At 47.1% G+C, this 24556-nt stretch overlaps 1 protein-coding gene across 1 annotated transcript; it reads right to left on the reverse strand.

Annotated features, from left to right (window-relative positions):
• Positions 1–2593: 2593 nt before the first annotated feature.
• On the reverse strand, positions 2594–23929 carry LOC310691140 (uncharacterized protein). The gene is made up of 13 exons (XM_083470746.1): positions 23182–23929; positions 20874–20916; positions 19182–19477; positions 18937–19082; positions 17931–17995; positions 16115–16338; positions 8839–9098; positions 8269–8394; positions 6981–7122; positions 6819–6866; positions 5749–5818; positions 5009–5299; positions 2594–3427 (listed from the first exon to the last, which is right to left on the reverse strand). Exons 1-13 carry the CDS (start codon positions 23807–23809, stop codon positions 3421–3423), a joined length of 2346 nt encoding a protein of 781 aa, XP_083326872.1. The 5' UTR covers positions 23810–23929; the 3' UTR covers positions 2594–3420.
• Between the last annotated feature and the right edge of the window lie 627 nt (positions 23930–24556).

Here is a 24556-nt window from a genome sequence, read left to right on the forward strand (position 1 = left end):
CGCGGGCACTTGGCGGGCGCGGAGACTCCCGAGGTTTCCTCCCGCCGAAAAGAGAATCAGCGCCGGACCTGGGAAGGGTCTTCCCGGCGCTCCCAGAAAACTGGCTGGCTTGCTGGCGGCGGGGGGGGGGGGGGACGACGGCAAAATGAAAACACGCCGCTTCCTTCCAAGTTTGGCTCAACCTCTAAAAGCGTATCAGCCACCAGCATCTCCTCTCTCCCCCCGCTGCCAAAAGGAGCACATCCGCCCTTGCTCAACCGCAGGACCCAGAAAGGCAGAAACGGAACCGCCTGGTGAGTAAAGAAAGAGGGTGGAGCGCGCCTCTTTCTCAGCGCGGAAGGGAAGCCCTTGGCCGCCGCCTCTTCCTCGGGGAACCCAAAGTGGCTGCCCACCTTCTGGCTGCGGGATCCCCAAGACCGTCGGCCGGTGCAGGGGGGGGGGCGCAACCAGGGGGGCCTAGAGGAAGTAAACCAAGAGAAATACTTAACTGAACAATCACGTCGGTTCTGCTCCCCTAACAAGGGTCCACCCCCCAAAAAAATAAATAAATCCTGGCAACGCCTACGCTCCGGTGCCTGAAGGACACCCTTGAGAACTTGGAGAAAGACGAGCTGCGGAAGTTCAGGGGAAAACTGAAGGCAATTCCCATCGATGGATGGCGCTGAAGGAGCGGGTGCCACAAACGCACGTGAGCCTGCTCCGGCTTCGCTACTACACGGAGGAAGACGCCCCACACCTGACAGCCCAGATCGTCAATGGGATTAACTGCAGCATAGGCGCCAGGGCCCTTTGCACCCACTAAAATATTTGAGGGGGCCAGGTCCACCTCCAAGGTTGACAGTGATTGCCATTCAAAGGGTATGATCTTGTGATCGATTATGTGGGGTAAGGCTTACCTAAGCTCCCCGCCCACATATTTAATTCAAGTTGGCTCCCCTGAACTGCAGCGACCAGGCACAGGAAGTGGATTGGACTAGGGATAGGAAGGAGAACTCCCCCAAGTTCTCTGGTAGGTCGGTCCTGATCAAATTATCTGGATCTGTAGGGAGCTGGTTAGAGGAGGGCTTTCTTCGATATCTAGCGCAGGTGCCCAGAAATCTTGGGTGGACTTCTGTGCATCCCAGACTATTCCTCTCATTTCTTTCAAATAACCAAATTCCCATGATGAAGTGTACGAAAAATTGAGAGAGACTTCTTGGACCAGTTTCCTTTGGATGAAAGAATATTGGAAGCTTATGCAGGCCTAATAAAAAGGACAGAATGTTATTGGTAAAATATCTTTATTACAAAGTACTTTTATCTACAATGTACAAACTGGAAAGGATAAATGTTAGGAAGCCCTAAGGCAAACCAACTTGGAGTCACCACCACCCAGGAAGTTCGGAGAAGGACAGGCTGGCTCTCTCTGGCTTCATCTCCTGGGATTGAAACCTGCTCCTCCTCCCAAGATGTACATCTCCCAGCAAGAGAAAAAGTTCCAGTAAGAAAGGAAGATGCACTGAACTGCAGCCTCAGGAGGGACTTTGCTCACCAGAGGCACTGTGCTTAGTGAATGAGACAGCTCTGCTGTGGTATGTCAAACACAAGAGCAGTTAAGTACAACATTCCTAGAGTGAACGTTTACACATGGGGAGGAATGTTTGTCCAGCCAGCAGGTAAACTTCCTCTGCATGTGACTAGAGGTGGGTGTGGCCTCACCCGTGCAGGTAACAACAATAGCACAGGGCAGGGCAGCCATCTCTCTCTCTCTGACTACTTTAGTTGAAGAAGCAACATCTGCTTAGCCAAAGATGCTCTCTTGGCCTCTAGCCAAGAGAGGACAAAGGGACTGTCTCCTTATGAGTTAGCTTTGAAAAATAACATACACCTGAAAACTAAGTTTGCCTTCTGGGATCCAATTGTGAACAGAATGTGAGTAAACTCTTTTTATACTTTTATAGAAGACTGTGTCGTGTCTTTTCTTTTATAAGGGAATAAAGGGGGAAATACCAGAACTGCTTTGTGTGGCTCATTGGTATTTCCCTGGAGGTCTGGAAATTGAAGCTTAAAGGGAAGTTTTCCTTCTGCCCATACCTGCTGCATTTTGGGGAAGCCTTGCACCTTTTCTCTTGCATTCTGGAAAGTCTTGCTTATAATCTTTTCCCTGCTTTTGCACACACTGTACAGATCTGTTCTAAACACCAAGACATTCCCTCCTTGCTCAGCTCACCCTAAGTTCATGATGACATGTTATTTATGCCTAGCTGACCACATCTACAGAACTTGATTGTTATATTGTTTCATGCTATGATCCATCATTAGTAATTGTTTGTGCCATATTAATCTCTAGTTACAATTTAATTAGGAGGCTTCATGCCTGTCTAGTTCTAGCTTCGATTCCCAGCCTTTAATCCATCGATAATAAATGATCACACGTGATCCCCACCTCTCACATGTAATTCCCGCCTTATGCTTATGTATCAACCAATCAGCGACAAGCACACCTGTGGCAATGTTTGTAATATTCAATAAAAGAGGCTCCCAGGGTCCGCCCTGGCCAGACGCCTCATGTTACACCTGCCTCTCTCGTCTCCTGTGATTTTTCATTCCTACAGAAGCTCTGTTGGGAAAGGCTAGGGATTTTGTGGGAGAATTCTTAAGAGCTCAATGGGCTAAAATTCACAGTGGATAGCATGATGAAGAGGTGGATCTAGTGTGCGGTAGCTGTGAAAAAGTCCAATTCCATGCTGGGGATCATTAGGAAAGGAGCTGAACTTAAAACTGTGAATATCATACCATTTTGCAAATCCATGGCCAACCACATTTGGAATACTGTGTACAGTTCTGGTTCCACACCGCAAAAAGGACATTGTAGAGTTGGGAAATGTTCAGAAAAGGGCAAGCAAAATGATTGAGGGGATGCAGCAACTCCCATATGAGAGCGGCTGCAGGGTTTGAGACTGTTTAGAGAAAAGGTAAGAGAGGACATGATAAAAGTTTATAACATTATTCAGGGTGTGAGCAAAGTGGACAGAGAAATTTTTTTATCCCTTTCTTGGAACGCTGGAACCAGTGAGCAGCCAATGAGGCTGGATGTTGGAAGACGCAGACAGATAGAAGTCCTTCACACAGGAGAGAGTTAGACCATGGAACTCACTTCCACAGGAGACAGTGCTGGTCACCAACTTGGGTTGTTTCAAAAAAGTTACTGGACAACTTCATGGAAGACACGGCTCCTTGCCATGATGGCTGCGCTCTCCCTCCTCAGTCAGAGGCAGAAATGCTTCTGAATACCAGTTGCTGGAAGCCACAGAAAGGGAGCGAGTTCTTGCACTTGCAGGTTTCCCACAGGCATCTGGTTGGCAGGGGTGAGAACAGGATGCTGGCCTGATCCAGCAAACTCTTATTATCTTATAAGGCACAGGTTTCAGCAATGAACTGCTAAATCCTGTAGGAAAGAAAAAAGGGATCATTGAGTACATTTGTGAAGCTATTAAATACTGTCAGGAAATGAAGGGAAAAGAAGCCCCCAAATTTCTAAAGTGTGGGCCCTCCAAATGTTGCTGAACTACAACTCCCACCATCCTGGGCTCCATTGGCCAAGCTGGCTGGGTGTGATGGGACTTGGTTCAACAACTTCTGGAGCTTCAACGGTTACCTGCTCCTGCTCTAGAGAATGATCTTCAACTTTGGGCCCCCAGATGTTGTTGGTCTACAAGTTCCATCACCCCCAGCCAGCTTAACCTGACCTCAAAGAGGGTGGGAGTTGAAGTTCAGCAACATCAGGGGACCCAAAGTTGGAAAACAGCTCTAGAATGTTCCAAGTGGTGGCCTATGCAGGTAATCCTAAAGTATGACGGTGGGTGCAGGCAAGGGGTTCAGGAAGTTAGAAAGGGCATGTTTTACCTAAAGTGAGAAACACATCCCTAAATTTGTGAGAAGCTTCACTGATGTACCTGTTCCCAGGTAGAGCAAGCTGTCCCCCAATCATGTTGTAGCAAAACTCCCCAAACTGGGGAACATGAGACCATGTGAATCAGGGGTAGTCAATATGGTGCCCTCCAGAAGATGCTGGACTACAACTCCCATCTTGCGTGACCATGTGAAGTGCTCTTCTGTAAGCCTCAGATCTGAGGGACACAAGACGAAGAGCTGATCGACACCATTTAAGTGCATAAATTCCTCCAAAGAATCCTGGGAACAGTATTTTATTTAGAGCATGGTGTATTTCAGCCCTGTGAAGGGCTAAACTACAGTTCCCAGGATGCTTTGGGGGAAGCCACATGCTCTAAATGTGCATTAAAAATGTGGTGTGGATGCACAGCTAGATCCATGTCTTCATATCTCCAACAACATTGCCCCAGAGCAAACAGCTTTTGTATGTACAGCAGCGGTAGCCAACACAGTGCCCTAAGTTAACTGCAGGACTACAACTCCCATCATGCCTGATCTTTAGCAGTGCTGGCTGGGACTGATGGGAGCAGCAGTCCAACACCTCTAGGGAATCCATATTCTAGCAAGGCAGCACCTACACTCTGGAATGGCTTGCCCATTGACAGCTACCTTCTTTGTACTATGCTCAGTGCCTGCTAAAAAAAATATTTGTTTAGGCAAGCCTACATAGATACGTAAAGCTGACACGCATTTTAATAGGTGATTTTATTTTTAAAATTATATTTTAGCTGCTGATATTATTAACATTTTGAATGTTTTTAAGCTCAACTCTTTTAAACTTCTGACTTTTATTTAAAAATAATATTTTTTGTTTTATACAAATAGCTTAGAGATTTGTTTCTTATAACTGAGCATTACACACATTCTGTTAAATAAAAAAGATAAGCCAACTACTGAAGGGCACCAGGTTGGTTATCCCTGATGTAAGGTTTTTATCCTCTCATCCCCACTGCCCCCATGAAGAGATTATCAATCCACTGCTCTGCATTTGCTGGGGGGGGGGGCTGGGGCAGGTGGCACTCCATTTGCCTTCCATCCTAGCAAGTTCTGTGAGCTGGAATTCCTTCTTTCTTACTCAGTCTCAGAGAGGGAGATGAGCCTCTCTGCCTCAGGCCTGCAGTTGATGGCTCTGAGCACCTCAGCCGCCACCTGCACAGCATCTTCCATGTAGAAACCAAGCAGCAGCAAGCTCAGGTCCATGACATCCGCCTTCATTAGCCTCCCTCGAGGGATGTTGTCATAGCCAGCCCTGATGGGGGAATCACTGAGATTGAGCTTGAACCTCTTGAGTTCATCCTCATCCAGATTCTCCAGGACAGACACTAGACGTTCTCTGATGGTCCTCACCTTCACTCTGCACTGGCGCCTCCAACAGCAGGGAAAAGCAGACACAAAACAAGAGAAGCTCAGCAAAGGGATATGGGAAGGAGCTGCATCATCAGGAGGTGCTCTCACCTTCCATGACTGTGACTGGCACTGAGGGAGGGGAAAGAGGGGTGGCCTGAAGTTGCTTTGAAGTTTAGAGAGCCATCTTTGATCAGTGATTCGAGGTCCAAGCAACACAATGCTGGGATTGGAGCTAAAAGTCCTCCTGCTCTGAGGGGAGCCTTGCATGCAACCGATATGTAGAGAGATACCCAATTTAGCTTCTGTTGACTTTACACATTTGCATGTTCCTGCTCCTCCAGCAACAGCAGTGCAGCCAATGCCTAAACAGCACCCCCCCAAACATCTGCTGTCTGCCTGTGGCAGCTGCTGCATTGTCCCTAATAGCAGGACTGGCTTTGTGTGAGGAAAGGGATTGTCAAGCCCTACCTGCTTTCCACACCATGTCCTGAGTCAGTGCGGCTGGAAGCAGCATGAGTCAGAGTGCAGCAACAAGCACCTGGAAAAGAGAGAGAGAAAGTTTATGGATAGGTAGGAAACAAGGAGGGATCACAGGGAAATGATAATCATGGAACGTGAACCAGTAGAGGACCTTCGGGTCTCAAATTACAGCAGCGTTTTGTGTGACACCAAAATTTTGCACACTCACACGCTTCTCACCTTCCATTCTACATCATAGTTGTAGCAGGGGTATAGCGTGGGGGGCCCAGGGGGCTATCGCCCCGGGTGAACGATTTTTGGGGGGTGCAAACCAGGACTGCCGGCAGGGGTCTGCTGCGATACTGTAGGGAGAGAGAGGTCATTCTGCCAGCATTTAAATCCATGAAAACTACCCACAAGACCCCTGTCCTTGGAAGAATACCACCTTTTTGGACTCTGTGTCACATATGTTACTTGTTAAAGTCTTACACTTGCACTACCCCTTCATAACACAATTTCCAAAGTTGGCTCACAAGGAAAAACAGAGCAACAAACACACACATTAACATGCAATTAGAAAAATAGTTTAACAACTAACACTCAGCTGAAAACTAAGAAGCCCAGGCTGTAAAACATACAGGGAGAAATTAAATGTCACCCTCTGTGACCTTTCCTGCTTGCCAGACAGAGCTATCCCTCCCCAACAGCCAAGTACACACATCACACCCTTTCTGGCTGTTCGGGGGGTTCTCCTTGACCCTCCAAAGTGCATTGGAGGGAAGTGGTGGGTGAAGGGAGGAAAGCCCAATTGCAGTATCTTGAGCATTTGCACTGGACTCCGTTACCACACTGGGTGTGCTGAATCCAAGCCAAAGCTGTTTCTACAAAATTTAGCTGCATTGAAAGAACTTCATCTGGCACCAAAGGAGACTATAAAGCAATGGGGAACCTGCACCGGAAGGCGATTCCCTAACATTACAAAAGTGACTTTTCTATGGTATTGTATCACCAGCCACTCTGTGCTGCCATTGGAAGGTGGGATTTAACTACGAGGAAATAAGTAATTGAAACCTGCAGACCTTGCTCTGAGCTTGAAGAAGACGTCATCTCAGGAGACTTTAACTCTTCTGAAAGAGAACAGGAATGAAGCAGTCAAAGAGGGAATGTGACTGGGGTGTCATTTTCCATCCAGCCTCCCCAATTATGGTCAAACCTTCCGATCTTCCTCCAATCCAACTCACTTTGTGTCACAAGGGCCTCCCAGATGAGTTCATTTGTGCGCTTGTCCATCACACTGAAGTTGAACATGTCTTGCATTTGCTCAGCAGACAGTTCCACGTACTGCTGCATCTTGTCAGCATCCAAATATTGAAACTCCACTTCCTGTGAGGAAGCATAAAACCTCCTTATGTGCAAACAAGGCTTAGCCCAGTCGACCAGTCCAAGGGAGTCAAATTAAAGCGTGACAAGGGATCCTGGTGGAGTCCCTCCCGTTGCGTGGCTATTCCCTCCCCCCCACAGGTGGAATAAATAAAGACACTGGACACAAAGATTTAGGTTAATGGGCGAAAATGGCCACAACTTTATTGATTACAGGTAAGAAGGGTATCGGCTTTAGGCATTGGCCCCTAACCGACTATCTGGTCTAACCGGGAAGGGTTAAACACCAACAGGGGGAGCCACCCGAGATGCATATCCCTAGGCGCTCCCCGAGGGGTTACCGCTCGGGGGCGCGCTTTAGGCCCTAGCCTCCGTAGGTTTCGGACGAGGCGTCGCCCCTCGGAGTCCTTTAACGAACTACCCTTCAAGCATTGGGGGAGGTGATGGCGTTCCTCCCCCCCAACCTCATTTGCATGACAATACCCCGGGCAATGCCTACCGCCACCCGAGCCGTATTAGCCGGCTCGCCAATACCCTCAGACCTGTAACCAATCCCTAACACCTTGAAAAATATCCGCCAACCAAATATCATTACCAGCATCAGATAGATGCACGCCATCCCAGCGATAGAGCGTTTCCATGTTATACCGGATGCTTGGGTGCTTGATGACCCGTCCGCCCAACGCGGACACTCTACGCACCACTGTACGCTCCACGATCCTCCTGGCTTTATTCACAGCCACGGGATTCTCTGCGTCCCACCAACATCGCCTTTCCAGCAAAGATGACCAAATTATTGCAATGTTTGCATGGGATGCCCTCAACAATTCCAAGTCATTGATAATGTTCCACATTAGGTCCACCGCGTCAGCTGCAAGGGAGAAAAGGGGCGAGCCAAGGGCTGCCCTGACCTTAAGTGGCCTCTGGAAGGCCCGCCCCTGCCGCCAGCCGATCGGCTGGGGCCTGCAGGGGATGCAAATTAAGGGAATCCCTGCTTCCCGCGAGGCTGGCGCCAGCCTCGCGAGAGTGAGTATGGGCGGGGTCGTGAGCCCACAACCCCCCCTCCTCCTGAATTTCGGTAGTGGCATTCTCATACTTTACAGCCTTGGCTCTGCCCTAGCAAAGCCGTTCATCATCTTTGTGTCTCACCTTGGGACAGACTCTGACATCATTTGTCTCCACAAAGAAGCGAGAGCCAATCGTCATAGGCCTCAGGGTCCAGGGGGGTTTGTCTATTCTCTGTGAAGGGCACCGTACTTCATGCTCATGAACCGCCTGGGAAAGGCAAAGAAGGGCACTTCTGAGTTATACAAGAAAGGTAACCAATTTCTGGAAGACTGGAAGACTGGATCCCTACCCCTTTCTTGGCTTTGTTGCAGCATTTAAGGCAGGGATGGGGAACCTGCAACCTGCCAGATGTCATGAGTCAGGAATGATGGATTTTGTAGTCCCAAAACATTTGAAGGGACACAGGATCTCCATCAGTGATAGAAAAAAACTAAACCACTTCGGTAGCAGAGACCAAAATATGGATAGGTAATACGATGTTGGCTAGCAGTCTGGTAAATTAGTTCAAGCCCAACAAAAGGAGATACAGTTAATGAACCATGACACACTCTGATGCATAATTTTGTATAGCTACACTGTCAGGCGTCCTATGGTCAAGCAAAAGATCCAGGACGTCTGGAATACCAATCAGAGTTGCAGAATCCTGGTTACCTTTGTTATGGAATGGTCATTGGGCAGGAGGTACAGGTGGAATGTTGGTGGCTGGAATTGAACCATTTGATAGAGCAGTGCTACAGTGTGGACCAGTATCTTCCGCTTAAACCATGACCATGATGTTTTCAAAATGGCTCCACGTGGAGAGAAGTTTGGGTTTTCCAACACAACATGATATGGCCCCACTCTGTCTGGCTTCTCTAGACTCATCCCCCCTTCCACAAAATGTGCAATGAGGACTTGGGAACCATCTTTACCTGGAAAGGAGCAAAAGAAAAAACAAACAGACATGTTACAAGTGGGAAACTGTGGAGCCGTCCACCAGGAACTGGAGTCAAGAGCAGGTCAGCAATAAAACACCCAGTGTCAGCGATGTCAACCCTTTATTCAAAGAAAGAAGGCTAGCCCGGGAAGCCAAGCCTACTGAAAATCTGCACCATCTGCAGATGAATAGATGGAGGATGCTGGGAAGATGGCGGCTGTAACAACTTCTCCTTCGTGAACCCTCCGGACTACAAACCTTTTATAGCCTTTTATAGCCTTTTACAGCCGTCTTTATAGCTGTTTTTATTAGACTTTTAAATTATTTTACCTCTGATAGAAGTTTTTAATTGTTTTACTCCCACGGCTGGCCTGTCGGGGCCAACATACGTATCAACAAGGATATTCAAACCTTCTGCCCGCAGCTGATTAGTAACGCCGCCTTGAAGACTGGATTATGCTGAGTAGTGGAGGAGGAGTAGTAGAGACGTTGTGCCCATAACAGATAAGTTTTCTTCTATCTCTGTTTATCTCTACTTTGAACCTCCGTGGTTAGTGAGACAGCGACAAATGGGTTATGGCAAGCGACCAAGATCTGCTGAGAAAGGTTGCTCACCTCCAAGAGTAAAGCAGTCGAAGCTTGAATCTCCCCCACCTTCTACTAATAATTGCAAAACAGAGCAAGTAATTGTTTCTGCGGTCGAAACATACAACCGCTTTTGGCCTCTGTATGATCAAGGAGAGTTGGAAAAGCTAGCTGATTCAGCGGGGGATGGAAGCCATAGGGAAGCCCTCCTCCCTGACCCCTCAATCACATCTCCGCCATTAAAACGGGACGCATTAGGGCAAACTGCCCATGAATTAGTACCTGATCAAATACAACTGGTTATCAGGACTTTAAGCTTCATTTTCAAGGAATTGGAGGGGATTTCTTTGTCATTGAACAAACTTTCACGGGCCCTTCTGGCCCACTTACCTTCCTCAACTGAGCTATCTAATTTGCATCAATCTCCTGTGCAGCTTGTGAGTACCTTAAAGAGACAGCCTGATCAGAAAACTCATCTTAAGAGCTCAAGACGCTGGTCGCCACTGCCCCAAAGGAATAAGCAATCCTTGATTTTTCAACCTAATAAAATATGTCTATCCATTTTTTCCCGTGACGCCCCCAGACTTAGGTGGAATAACCTGAGGATGGCTAGAGGGTACCTACGTGATTTGCTAAATATTCCTTTCTTCCAGATAGATCTTATATCTGTAGTACCCCTAAATGCCACACCCTGGCCAAGGAAATTTATGCTCTCCTTCCAGTCTGCAAGGATCCCACATCTTCTTGCAAGACAGAAAGATCGGCTGGCACCCTGGGAGATTGTAACAACAAGAGTCTTTAAGGACACGTGTGTTAAACCTCTTTTTGCCAACATCTCAACCGGCAATGGACACTCGTTTCCTCCTTCTGTTCCTATATCAAAGGGAAAAACATCTAGCCGGGTACCCCCTGGTCCATCTGCGTTCTCAAGTGCCCATCTAGCTACGTTGAGGAATGATTCAATTGCAAGCGGAGATTGGAATATCCCTGAAGAGAGAAATCTTATCTTCTCTTATCAAAAACTCCCTTCAGAAGAACAGCAGGCTATTCTTGATAGATTGGATCTACTCAAACAAAGACTCCTATCGCAAGGGGACCCCTCTATTCCGATGAGTGGGGAGAGCAGGCGCTCCACGTCCCACAAGGTGTCTCCACCAAATGCCTTGATAATCTCTCAACCTGCTACCTTGTTACCCCCTACTGACCTGAATCAGCAGTCACCTGTTGTCCAACAGCACCATTCCTCCGTGGAGGATGTCGATAAACTTAATACTCCCGTCTTTGACCTTAAGTCTAATCAAAATAGGGAAGCTGAGGATTCCTTTGCCTCAATGCCTGAGCTAGAATCTACCCTGTCTGAAGATCACCAGGAAATGACTATGCATGTACCATCCCCACGTTCACGTTCTTCTATACATTTGCGTGACAATTCTTCTCCATCTGCGCAGCAACTACAAGTGATGGCTGGAACACCTCTCAGCGCTACCTTGGTTAAGACTGACAACTCTGACGGATCTACTAGTATAGCCCATCAAAGACTTGCTACTACTCACCTTAATGAACAACACCCGACCTCACCAACCTTGTCTAATTCTTCCTCCTCGGCAAAGCCCTTCCTGCCTGTTAATGTTACCAAATCATCGATCCAATCAACACAGAAGAAGACTTTATCCGCACAAACTAAAATTACTGATTTCCTTATGGGTCCTCGCTCTACCCCCAAGAACCCATTAATCAACCCAAAGTGACAATTACCGGGACAGCATAAGGACCCGACATTATCAATACTTAGCTGGAACATTGCTGGTTGGAGATCCAAGAAATCAGACCCCGAATTCAGGAAGTACATTAATTCATTTAACATCATCCTATTCCAAGAAACATGGGACGAGGAAGAGATTACCATAGACGGCTTCGATCTTCTAACACTTCCGGCCTCCCCTTCCTTGAAAGGTGGTCGCCCCAAAGGGGGTCTTCTGATTGGGATCTCACTCCAACTTCGAGCCAAATTCACTCTGGTACGGGCTTCCCCGCCTTTTGCTCTATCTGGACTGATCGTAGAAGGGAAGTCCTCATTACTAATTACTAATGTTTACCTCCCCCCCGAAGGCTCAACACCCGATCTTGAATGGAGATGGGAATCATTTGAAAATCACCTATTGTCATGTCATACCAAATGCCCAAACTCGTACTCCTTAATTGGGGGTGACTTTAATGCTCGAATTGCCACAAATTGGGACCTACTAACCAAGTCCAAATGGTGGACTCCCCCATGTTTGGACAACTTTGACTTAGAACATACTAGAATTAGAACTTCAAAGGACAACAGAGTAAACAAAGCTGGAGTGACCCTTTATCAAATGGCCATTCGCCTGAATTTAGTATTCTTGAACGGCACCTTCCCCCCCGATATACCGGGAGAGTTCACTCACCTGGGACCAGCATCTAACAGTGTTATCGATTACTTCTTGATCTCCGCAAATTTGGCCGTCAGCGTACTTTCCTTCCAAGTCGAAAACCAACATTTCAGTGATCACCTCCCAATAGTGACCACTTTGTCATTGTTCCGGCGCCAGAAGGACTATAAACACTCAGTCCTTCTGGAAACTTCATCAGCGATCAAAATAAGAGGGATCAAATGGTCCGAGGCCGTGGCCCAAAAATACCAGGATTTTTTCCATAGGGAAATCACTGCCTATCTACCTCAAATAACTACTGATTTACAAGATTCCAGTTCGGTTTTGAATCTTTTTAACCTTCTTATAACAAACCTCACCATTTTTTTTACATCACCTCCTCAGAAGGCGAAAGTGGCGCATTGCAGTGCTGGGGCCCCTTGGTTTAACACCTCTTGCAAGCTAGCAAGATCCCTTCTTCGCTCCATCTATAATGAATATAAAAACTCAAATGCCCAGGCTTTACCATCCTCCTATTTACAAGCCAAAAGAGCATACAAACAGACTTTAAAGCTGGCCAAACGTGAGTGGTATCTAAAGCGTTGGCGAGCCTTGATTGCGGCCTCTAGATCCCGCAGACCACAGGAATTTTGGGCCTTGATAAACAAAAGAGGAAGGAAGTACCCACTGACGATTATCCCTGCGCCCACATGGGAACAATTCTTGAGTAAATATTTCTCCTTGGCAGAGGAATCCAACTCATCCACGGAATTCCGAGCTGACCATCTACCTTTGTGGCCCTCTACCGACCCAGACCTGATAATGAACTTGATATTAGATCTGAAAACGGGCAAAGCCCCCGGGCCGGATCTAGTGCCTGCTGAGGCTATTGTTGCGCAACCGAGGTGGTGGGCTGAACTCCTGGCCAAAGTCTTTGATGCGATTAATTCTACGGGGCTTATCCCTAGGTCATGGAAGATGGCCGTGATCGTGCCAGTCCATAAAAAAGGTCCCCCTGCTGACCCGGAGAACTATCGGAACATCAGCCTTTTGTCTATCATCGGGAAAATCTATGCAAAATTTTTGCTGTCTAAGCTGTCCCATTGGGCAAACGACTCAAATTTGATTGGCCATGAGCAAGCGGGCTTTAGGAACAACTATTCGACCACTGACCATATGGTAATTATGTATCATCTTGCCAGAAAATATTCTGCCCCGAGTCGGGGGCGCCTATGTGTCGCTTTCATAGACCTAAAGGCCGCCTTTGACAGTATCCCAAGAAACTGTCTATGGAAGAAATTAGAGAGATGGGGCATAGATAGAAGGCTGTTATGGCTTATAATTCAATTACACCACGGGTTGTCAGCTAGAGTGAGACTCACACCGGCGGGAAACCTATCCAACGAGGTCCCAATAAATAGAGGTGTGCGCCAAGGCTGCATTTTGGCCCCACTCCTCTTTAACTTGTTTATTAGCGATATGAGGCTCTTTCTGAATGAGTCTCAAGCCAACATCCATGCCCCCCGCCTAGCTGATTTTCGTTGCCCTCTGCTTCTATATGCCGATGATGCAGCGCTCCTCTCCTACTCTAGAGTCGGTCTATGCAGAGCTCTAAAGATTTTTGCGGCTTACTGCAAACTTAACCATCTGACTATTAATCATGGGAAATCTAAAGTCCTGGTCTTTACCAGGTCTCGGAAAACTTACAGCTGGAAGTTAGATGGAGTCCAACTAGAACAGGTTTTCAAATTTAAATACCTAGGAGTCTTTTTTCATTACAACCTAAGCTGGAAGCCACAGATTCAGTATCTACTAAACAAAGGGAAAACAATACTCTATTCTCTGCTCCAATTTTTTGCGGCCGACGGAGCCTCCCACATCCCTTCTGCTTTGAAGGTATACCACGCAAAAGTGGTTTCCACCCTCTGTTATGCTGCCCCGCTCTGGGCCCCAGGGTCCAATTTAACATCGCTTGGGACATTGCAGAATCAGTTTCTCCGTCGCCTCCTGAAACTCCCCATGTGTGTGAGCAACGCAGCCATACGTTTGGAGTTAAGGATTGCATCATTGGAGACCGTCATCTGGAAGCGAGTCTTTGGCTACTGGCTGTCCAGCTGGCATAGGCTTCCCGACCATTACCTTTTTCAGTGCCTCTGGCGAGACGACTTTGTCAATCCGTGGGTAGGAAAAATCCATGCCAAACTCCTGAGCATCGGAATTTCTCCAGCGGACTCCCTAAAGATGAACTTATGCTCAGCCAAAAGCCTTATAGAGCAAAGATTAGCAGACATTGAATATCAACACAACCTGGCTTGGGGTGGGGGTGTTTGCTCCCCCAGGTATCACGGAATAACCCCACCACTTGGCCTTCCATCATACATGTCATCTCTTTCATCTGTTCCACACCGACTTGCATTTATTCGTGCAAGGTTCAATGTCCTTCCATCGAACCTGCTGAGCCACAGATTTTCTAAGGGTTTGGTGTCTCCGTTATGCGTGTGTGACGGGAAAACTGTTGAATCTCTTCCACATATAATGTTCAACTGCCCCCTACATAGCATAGCCAGGACTAAATTCCTAGGTCCTGCTCTACTGTGCTTGGTGGGCCGGCCTGTTGAGTCACACGCCGCACTACTTTTGCAGGATACAGATCCCTTGGTAACTCTGCAGGTGGCGAGATTCCTGAACGCGGTTATCTCACACACAAAAACAACTAAAAAACAACAACAACACCAAAACTAATCGGACAGTTACGATGAGAGTGCATGTCGGACCTCGTCTTCAGTTTCTTTTTCTGTGATCCGTCCCTTGGAGCTCTCTGGGCCCCAAGCTGTTATTTGGCTCTGCTCATTGACCCACCCTAGTACCGTGATGTTCACCCTTTGGTGTCGAATATATCGGTCCTTATGCCTCTGTGTTTTTATGTTTGTACATATTTTATGGGCTAATAGCCGTAAATAAATAAATAAATAAATAAATAAATAAATAAATAAAGCCAAGCCTACTGACCACTGCAACTCATTCCGGTACATCTAGCCCCTATGAGGCTCAGCGGCGTAGCGTGAGTTGTCAGCACCCGGGGCAATGCAAGTAATTTGCGCCCCCTAACCCGGGGCAAGGCACGTAATTTGCGCCCCCCCTAACCCCTAACCTGCGAGTTGCCGCTGGCGCTGCTGCCCAAACGACGCCGCTTGCCCGGAGGAGGAGGGGGGCAGAGAGGCGAGCAAAATGCAATGGCCCAGCAGCTGCAGCAGCAGCGGCGGAGGCGGGGCTGTGAGGAGGGGCTGCCTGGCGCGTCCTCCGCGGCGAGCGCTGAGAGCCGCTGCCTGCCGGGCGCCTTCAGCCCGGACGCGCGCACAGCTCGTCGGTTCCGCGAGACATGCGGGTCCGCTACAGCCTGCGCCCGAGGCTCTTCGGCGACTCCGGAGGTAGCGAGCGCGCCCCCTCCAGATGTTGCGCCCGGTGCGGCCTGCCCCCCTTGCACCCCACGCTACGCCACTGATGAGGCTGTTCCCTAAGGCTCTTTCTCCCCCAGGTCCTTCCCAAAGCGATCTGAGATTCCAAAACTATGTCTGTATTTGCTCTGCTTTCTTCATACCACTTCTGATTCTGGGAGACGAATGGAGAAAGGAGCAGGCTGCAAAAGGAGGGGGAGGCTGCCCTGACTTCTTTAGCAGCCTGCCTCACATCTGTCTCCTGGCCCCCTTCCTCTCCAACCTCCACTTCTGCCTCCAATTCTGCACTGCTCTTGGTCTCAGCCTCTTCTTGCACACTAAACCCTGTTCCCTCTCCAACCTCCAACACCACCTCCTCCCAGGCTGCTCCCTCTGATCCCTCATCATTGTCCCACCAGCATTGTCCTGGCTCTGAGCCTTCTTCCCTTGTGGGTTCCCCAACTGGTGCCTCCCACCACTCCTCTGCAGCCAGCCTGGGCATGACCTCCCATGAGTTTGGATGACAGAGCTCATCACTGCACCCTTCCTGTTACATGCAATATTTATTTTGTTACAAACTTTTTCGCCTGCCATACCTGCAAGACACAAGAAGTGAGGGAAGTGAACAGCTGCCACAGCCTCTGCTGGATCTGCTTCAATGTTGATCAAAGGCCCAGCGACAACCCAGTCCTCCATGTTTTGTTCGGCCAGGTGCTTAGACCATGAATCAAAGTGGTAGGTGATGGTCACAGCTCCTCTCACCTCAAATATGACATCGGTATAAAAGCAAAGGAAGGATCCAGCCTCCGCAAAGCACAGTCTGAATGCCACAAAGTAGAAAATGGAAAGAGAAATGGATTAAACACCAGCTGAACACCCTCTGCATTCCCCATGATGGGAAGCAATCCCCACCCCAATAATATTTGACCAGAAAATCTCAAAGAAACAATAAAATGGGTTAGAGCACGGTTCTGATCAGTGTTATTCTTCTAGAAAGAGATGCTGCAACTCACCATGAACGCTTCCCTTCTTCTCTTATAATGCCCATGGCACCCACCTGAGAGGTGCTGGAACTCAGTTCTGGTGAGGTCCAGATGAAAAAAGCCCTGGAGCTGATAATGCCAAGGTTTCAAGTTTGATCCCTGCATGGGGCAGCTGCATATTCTGGCATTGCAGAGGGTTGTACTATAAGACCCTCAGGATCCCTTCCAACAATCCTATGATTCTATGAAGATTAGGAAGAGACCTACGCACACTTAAACCCCTATGGAAAGCAGGGTGTAAAAGAGTGAAATGGAGATGTGGAATATTAACCCCAAGATCACAACTGAAAAGTGGAAAACCATGAGCTCTTTGTGTGAGACATTTAAAATGCAGTCAAACCAACAATTTGTGTTTTGCTAGATAGGCGCATGAAAGGGTTTTCCCGTAAACTTGCTAGCAAGAGCTCTGTAAGAACACCCCCTTGTGCCCAGGCAGGAAGTGGGCGCAACTATATCTCCTCCTCTCTGCCTGGGAACACCTTCTTTCTGCTCTTCTCCATGTGCCTGCAATGTTGCAAGATCTGGTAAGTCTGAGCTCCTTTATTTAAAGAGTAGAAAAACCTTTTCTCCAAACTTACAGATTTCACTTTCCTCACAATCTGCTTTACTTAGACATCAATTTGTGATGCTAAGCCCATTCCTCAGAGGACGGGGGATATAAACAATTAGATTTAAGCAACACCAATGTTGAATCGTAATATTTTCCCAGCTCTGTTCCTGGGAACCCAAGAATGCAATGTGCAAGTGACAGATTGTCAGGATGCTGTCAGCAACACCCAGCTGTTGCCCAGAAAATTATTGTAACAAGGGAATATTTCTTACCATTCTTTTTTATTCAATATTTACAGAGAGAGGCTATACAACCCAGTCTCTTCAATAATGGCGTCCCAAGTGAATCTCCATACATCCCATCTCTCCCACCTCCTCATTCGTCACTTCTATTGGCGCTGTCTTTGACCTCTTAGCTCTCCTACTTTAAAGGCTCGCTGGGTTCTGGAAGATGGTGTGTCTGGAATGCTTTCTAATGACAATGTTAGCTGTGTGTTGCTCTCCCATGATTTCCCAACTTTCCCTCTCATCTGACTCTGAGCTGTGACCTCTCTCAACCCCCTGTTGTAAATCTATACTGTCTTCTTCTTCCTCTTCCCTGGAAGGTTCAGGTCTTCACCACTCCTCCTCTGCCCAGTCCCTGACACAGATGTAGTTTGGGAATGTTTTAGAGAACATTCACCACATATGATGATTGCGAGACCTTCATATACCAAATGTGTTCTGCTGAACACTTCTCTGAAACCCAAAAAGAAATTCAATGTAGATAACTTTCCCTTAAAGGAGAAAGCTTTGAAAAACTGAGAGAGAGATTGCTCACCTGTATCTTTCACGACTCATTTCTGAGTCCAAAAACACCTCTGGTCTGATTGTTTCTGGAAGATCCTGTAACAAAATAATTTATCATTAATATGACCGCCATACCCCTTTTCCACCTGAAATCAGGACATTCCTGTTTCTAACACACATATGACCACAGCAAGGAGCACTGCTGGAGGTCAAACCCACAAATACAGACCACTAATGGCTCTTTTAGAGCTACTTTCTTCTACATTCATTTATGCCATAGTAGTTCTCACTCAGGTCTGACAGTTTCTTATGAAAGGTTTTTTCTTTCACCTCAGCAGTATTCCCCCTGTTCCTTACAGAGAGCCCCTGCACAGGTTTCTCGCTATTAACATTTAGGGATCTTCCTCTTTCTGTTTCACTTTAGACAGATCACACTAACACACACGGCCCAAATGAGTATCCTGAGAACTCTCTCTTGGCAGCCATTCTCCCTCCTCACACGCAGAGAGAGAAGCAGAAAGACAGTTGAAAATGATAGTTACTGGAATAACAGTTGGAACAGAATGGAATGCCTCTCTCATGTGACCCACACTCAACCAATCACATGAGAGATACAGTGAAAGGAAAAGAAAACATAAGAAAACATTCCCATTCCAGGAAATGGGAATGCACTGCCACAGAATAAGTCTTCAAAGAGGCTCTAGTCTGTGTTCAGTCAGACTCATTCTGCCAACTTCCTTGTAGTCACCCTCTCACACGCTTATTCATTACCAGCTCCCTAGAGAACCAGGCGGCTGGTCTGGCTCCAGTTCCTGAGCAGGGACACTCAGGAGTAATCTGTCTGGCTGTGTCTTGCAGATGTGGAATGAAATGTCTCAACAACAGTTGTTTAAAATTACTTTTTTTTTTTTACCCCAAGTACTCAGAAAAATCTGTCAAAATCTTTCTACGATTCCTACTTTTAGTAGTTAAGTATTTTTATTCATTTACTTGACTGCCCCCTCCCCTGATCTGGGCCCGTGTGTTCAGCCACTTACCTCACAGGGACACAGATTACACACAACACTTTCCCCACAAACTGCTGGGTTTTCCACCTTGCTGATTCTTCCTTCCTCCGCAAACAGGGGGGATTCTGACTTCAGCCCTGAGGGGCCTGTCCCCTGGACCAATTCTTTACCCGAGCCTGTAAAAGACAATTCTTTACCTGACACGACTGTTGCAAGGAGGAGGAAGGTAGTTGAACTGTCCTTGAAGTTCAGAAAGTACTCTAAGTCAAACTCACCATGGACTGCAATTAGCAGAATCTGAATGGAGCCTGGATGTTTCCTTTCTACTTCTTCCAGGAACCAGCAACAAGTTGCCTCCCCCCTTTCCTGGATCATATTCAGCAATTTTTCACTTTTCTCCTTGGAGTCTTCCTCTGCTTTCCACAAATCCCAGCATTCTTTCCGTGTGATGATAAAGCCATAGCTTAATAAACCTATAAAGAATCCTAGGTCCTTTTCAATAACTTCAAGTAATTCTTTTCTTCCCTTGCAGACTATTTCATCCCCAGTGACAGCGACTCCTTCCAGTGACCTGTGGCAAAAACATTTATTTTATGTTAGGCATTTGTGGCTGGGAGGGTGGGGTGGAGAGGGAGGGATAGCATTAGAGCAGAATTAGGATACAAGCTGGGCCTGAAGTTCTCCACCCCTGCTCTACTGCCCTCACTGATCCTTGCAGACCATTTGATCAGCAGTGACAGCGACTCCTTTCATTGACCTGTGGCAAAAACATTGATTTTATTTTAGGCATTGTTGTGGGGAGAGAATTGGAACCTGATTAGGATACAAGCTAGGGCTTACGTTTTCCACCCCTGGTATACTGCCTTCACTGATCCTCTGAGCATGCTGAGATCTGCTTTTCTTTGCAACCTGGAAAACATGCTGATTTATTCCACGCTGGGGGAAAAGCATGATGTAATTTGCCATCCTTTTTAATGGCCAAGAATATACTCAAACCAGTCCGCTGCCTCTCTTGTCCATACTTTTCCATTTTCCTGAGAGAGGAAGATGCAGCAGCTGTGCCTCCCCCTCCCCCCTCTGGGCTAGGGTATTATTATTATTATTATTATTATTATTATTATTATTATTATTATTATCCAGCTGATTGGTCTTGGCTGTCAGGTCCAGCTCTGCCTCCTCTTTCAGGTAAGGCAGCCTCCTTTCCACCAGCAGAAGGCAACAGCCACTTCATCTCAGGTTGCCTCCTCCATCCCAGCCTGGCTCAGCCCCCCTGGTCCCAGCATCGCACCCCCCACCCACAGCAGGGCGAGGGTCTTCCCTGCCACTGATGCTGCTCCTGCCACTGCTCGTTGCTGGTGGGGCTGCTGAGAAGGAATGAAGGCAGGAGGGAAAGAAAGGAGAGAAGTGACTTTCCCCTGTGTTTTCAAACACACACCACACACCCTTAGCAAACTACAATTTCTGGGGAAACACCCGCTTGATTTGCCTCAGTCACTAAAATGTCTGGGGCCAGCCCTGCATACAAAGCATGCTCTATGATAATACGAAGAAGTTTGAATTCAGAGCATTATAGTTTGCATGTGATGTCATGTGGTGAGAGGAGGCCTGATGGGGTCTGTCACAACAGCAGGGAGGGCCTGAAGGGGTCCACCACAGCAGCCCATCGGGGCCAGTCAAAGCCTTGAGTGTGGCCAGGATTTATTTTAGGGGGCAGGCTTTATGTTGGGGGGACAGAACTGAGTTCTCTTGGACACAACTGATCAATTAGTTAAGTTTTTTTTTTTTTTTACTTGATGGGCCTACTCCCATGGTCACGGGCACAGAATATTGAGGGGACCCAACCCACTCCTTGAAATTTGGGGAGTTGTCAGTCCCCCGTCCCCCTTGCTTATCATCGAATCCCTTAGCACCATTCGTTCTAGCAACACATTTGCCCATCCTGCAAACAGAATTGTGTTGGGACTTACCACACTTTTCTCTTTCTTTCATTGCTCAGCATATAATAATAACCTGTAGGGAGGTAAGGGAGAGGTCAAAATTGGCTGCTTTATTCCCCCTCCCCCTCTCCCTGCCCCCCAAACAGTCTTTTTCTATATTTAATTGGTGCCGGTGCATTTCTTGCTGGGTAAGCACTTATTTCCTTAACCAGTGACTAGGGGTGTCACACTAGCTGTTTGGGGGGGTATAGAATATTCTCCACAAACTGTAAATTCTAATGTAAGAACTAGTTTTACAACCCACATTTTAAAAACCTAGTAAAAATTAAGTCAAGCTGTGATATTGCCAGTGCAAGTAATGAATAATGGATTTTTTGATCCAGTTACATTACTGGGCAATGTGTCATTCACCATTGGCACTTCTGAAATGTGAGCTACAGAAAACATTTTTTTTTTTAGTTTTAAAAATGCTATTTGTTTAAATTTGATGAACATTTGAATTTGTATGTATTTCAACGATATGTAATAGCCTTTTTTCTATTTTGGTGTGACCTTATACTTAGCGATTGTATACCCTTGGCCATACAGTGTGATTTTATTTTTTTTACAGAAAGTAACTTTAATGCTTTATACACTTAAAGTACCTAGGCCTATAAAATTATGTGTAATAGCACGTGAGGTGGAATTATTTATTTAGCTAAAAGGAATAGTCAGAGACAGACCAGAAAAGCTTGCATATGTAGCACATAACTTAAAGCTCCTAACAAGCTCATTGAATTTTACACAACCATCAACTTCGTTCTATGATCTCGCAGATGATCAGTGTGGAACTGAAAGCTCTGCTACCAGTGGAGACAAACATGGTGACTTATCCTCTTAAGATGTTTGAGGAGTCGATATAAATTTATAAACATTTGAGACTTGTTACTTAAAGCCTATTTTTTGAATAAATTTATTTCTTGTCACAATTTATCAGTTATAATTTTAATATGTTGTGTGTTGCCTTACTTGTCTAAAGGTAAAGGTAAAGGGAGCAGATAGTAATTTGCATTTCTGATGTTATGTAACTTGTCATTACTGATTATTTGTTTTATTTTCTGGAAATAATAGCATTTATTTTAAACTTTATATTGATTTTATTAGTTTTGTACAGTACTGAAAATACTGCACCATGTAGATATGCTTATTAAAGAACGTAATATAGCGGACCTAAGGTTTTTTTTATATTGCTTTTACTTTAAAAGCTACATTTCATACATACACAACATAATTAGAATTCAAAGTTGATGGTAAATATACGGTTAGTGGCAGGCTTAGTGATTTTTCAATTTCAAGTTTGGTGCAAAAAAAAAATCAAAGAATGTGAATTCACTGCATTGCCCCATTGAATAAAAGCATCTGTACAGTTTTTGGTTGCCATCTGAACAAGTTTACCCATGAATAAACATGCATATTAATTAATTATATCAATTTCAATGCATCAAAATTATACCATTTTCAATGCATTAAAATGAATATTCTTCTATTTTAAATGAAAATTCTCTAACATTCTCATTAATTGATAATATTCTCCAAATGATTATTCTCCAGAAGATTATTCACTAGATTTTAACATCACTAAACCATTTTATACCATCATAAAGCATGGAAATTCCTCCTCCTCTTCCTAGAGGAAGCTATTTGCAGGACATTCAGCAGGCAGCACTTCCAGCTGGATGACCAGGGAAGAGCCATGGCTCAGTGGCAGAACACCTGCTTTCCATGCAGAAGGTCCCAGCTTCAATCCCTGGTGTCTCCAGGTAGGGCTGCGAAAGACTCCTGCCTGAAACCCTGGAGAGCCGCAGTCAGGCAATGTTAGCAATCCTGAGCTAGATGGACCCTGAGGCCCATTTGGGACCTTCCTCTGTTCCAGAGATGTCGGGTTGGCCTGCAAACCTTCTGAATTTACAGGCCTGATTAAAACTTTTTGCAGGGCTCAAGCAGGAAAGAAAAAGGACTTTCCCTTCTACAAAGGGACAAGCTCAACCCCGAGTCCAAAGAACTGCCAGCCCTTGTACTTAAGGCTGATTCTTTGCTGTTCTGTGCGTCCTAAGGGCCCTGAAGGTATTTGTAATATTTTAAGCAATAGCAACCAGACTGTTGAAACATACCAAATTCTTCCATATGCGCTAACTGCCTGGCGCTAAAGTAAAGATACTTCCAAACATTCCAAGCAGATGGTTGTTTTTCCTTCCCTCCTTCGCGGCTGCAGCTCAGCGCTGGGCTGGCGCAACCAGGGAAGGAAAGATCTGCTGTCAGACTGAACGACTGGGAAGGTCAGGATCCACCAAAGACTTACCTTTCGTGAAGGAGAGGAGCCTGTCCGCCTCGTACTCGCAGTCAACGGCCCTCAGTGCTTTGGCCGCCACCTCGACGGCGTAAGTTACGCCGTAGTAGCTGAGCAGCAGGTCTCGGAGGCGAGAGGCGCCTGCCTTGTGCAGAGCCTCTTCGGGGATGCGGACGAAGCCCTCCTCGAGCGGGATCTCGCGCAGTTTGCGGCGGAACCTCCGCCACTCGTCCGGAGTCAAATGCCCCAGGGAGAATTTCAAAACGCGAGCGATAAAGCGACTCTGCCGATAGTACCTCGCCTTCTCAAAGTCAAAGCGCCGGGCAAACGGGTCCTGCCGCCGCCCCGGGAGGAGGTCCAAGGGGGGAATGTTGTCGTCGTCGCTGCTGCTGCTGCTGCTACTCTGGTGGTAGAGCAGCCATCGAGACCCCTGCTGTCCCTGGAACTCGAGGAGGGAATCCTCCTCCCTCTCCCCTTCCTCCCTCCTCCCCTTCTTCTCGGCGGACTTGCCGGGCTCCTCCGCCTTCAGCTTCTCGCCTCCTTCCTCCAGGGGCTCCTTCGCCGAGGGGTCTTCGGGGTACTTGACTGTGCGGCTCCACCGCCGCTGCTTCCCCTCCCCCTTCTCCTCGGGGGTCGCCATGGCGCCCCTGCTCAGAGTAAAGTCTCGCCCGGCGGCAGAGCCGGAGTGGCGGCAGAGTCCGAAAGGAGGAAGAAGGAAGCGGGCGACGCCCTCGGGGAAGCGGATCCGCAGGGCGGAGTTGGTGGCCAACACCCCCGAGGTTTCCTCCCTCCCCCCCCCAAAAAAAGAGAATCAGCGCTGGATTTGGGAAGGCGAGAACGTGGGAAGGGCCTTCTCGGCGCTCCCAGAAGATTGGCTGGCAGGCAGGCAAGGGGGAAACAGCAAAATAAAAACACCCCGCTTCCTCCCAAGTTTGGCTCAACCAGAGGCTAGCAAGGTTAGGTGGTCCCCGCTGCGGAATTTTTTTTTGTCACCCCCCCGAATCTTTTTTTTACAGAGGGTACCCCAAAGTTGCGCCTGCCTGGTATCAATAGGCAGGGAGTTTCAAAGTCTGCCTATGCTGCCACACAAAAATATTGATTTTTCACAAGTGCAGGTGTTTTATGTGGAACCAGTAACTCCACCAGTTTTCTGAGATCAAAGCAGTTGAGTTGGGAATACATGGGGGAAGGCAATCTCTCAAGTAAGCTGATCCCAAGCTGTTAAGAGCTTTGTAGTCCAACATAAGATGAGTGGGGTCAGGTCAGTGGCCCATCCAGCCCTGGAAACATGGCTTTAGGGGTTATTATTGTTTAATACAGGAAGGTGGCCGTGTTGGTCTTCAGATACCTGATATCAGATATCTGAAGAAGTCTGTATGCACACGAA

The sequence above is a fragment of the Podarcis liolepis genome (assembly GCF_965112155.1).
Source record: "Podarcis liolepis genome assembly, chromosome: 13".
Classification (NCBI taxonomy): Eukaryota; Metazoa; Chordata; class Lepidosauria; order Squamata; family Lacertidae; genus Podarcis; species Podarcis liolepis.

Coding starts and splice junctions, on each gene's coding strand:
- LOC310691140 (XM_083470746.1), bottom strand. CDS start 23,809: ATGGCGACCCCCGAGGAGAAGGGGGAGGGGAAGCAGCGGCGGTGGAGC. Junction 19,083..19,181: donor TCTGCTAATTGCAGTCCATG/GTGAGTTTGACT, acceptor TGTCTTTTACAG/GCTCGGGTAAAGAATTGGTC. Junction 17,996..18,936: donor GTAATCTGTGTCCCTGTGAG/GTAAGTGGCTGA, acceptor ATTTTGTTACAG/GATCTTCCAGAAACAATCAG.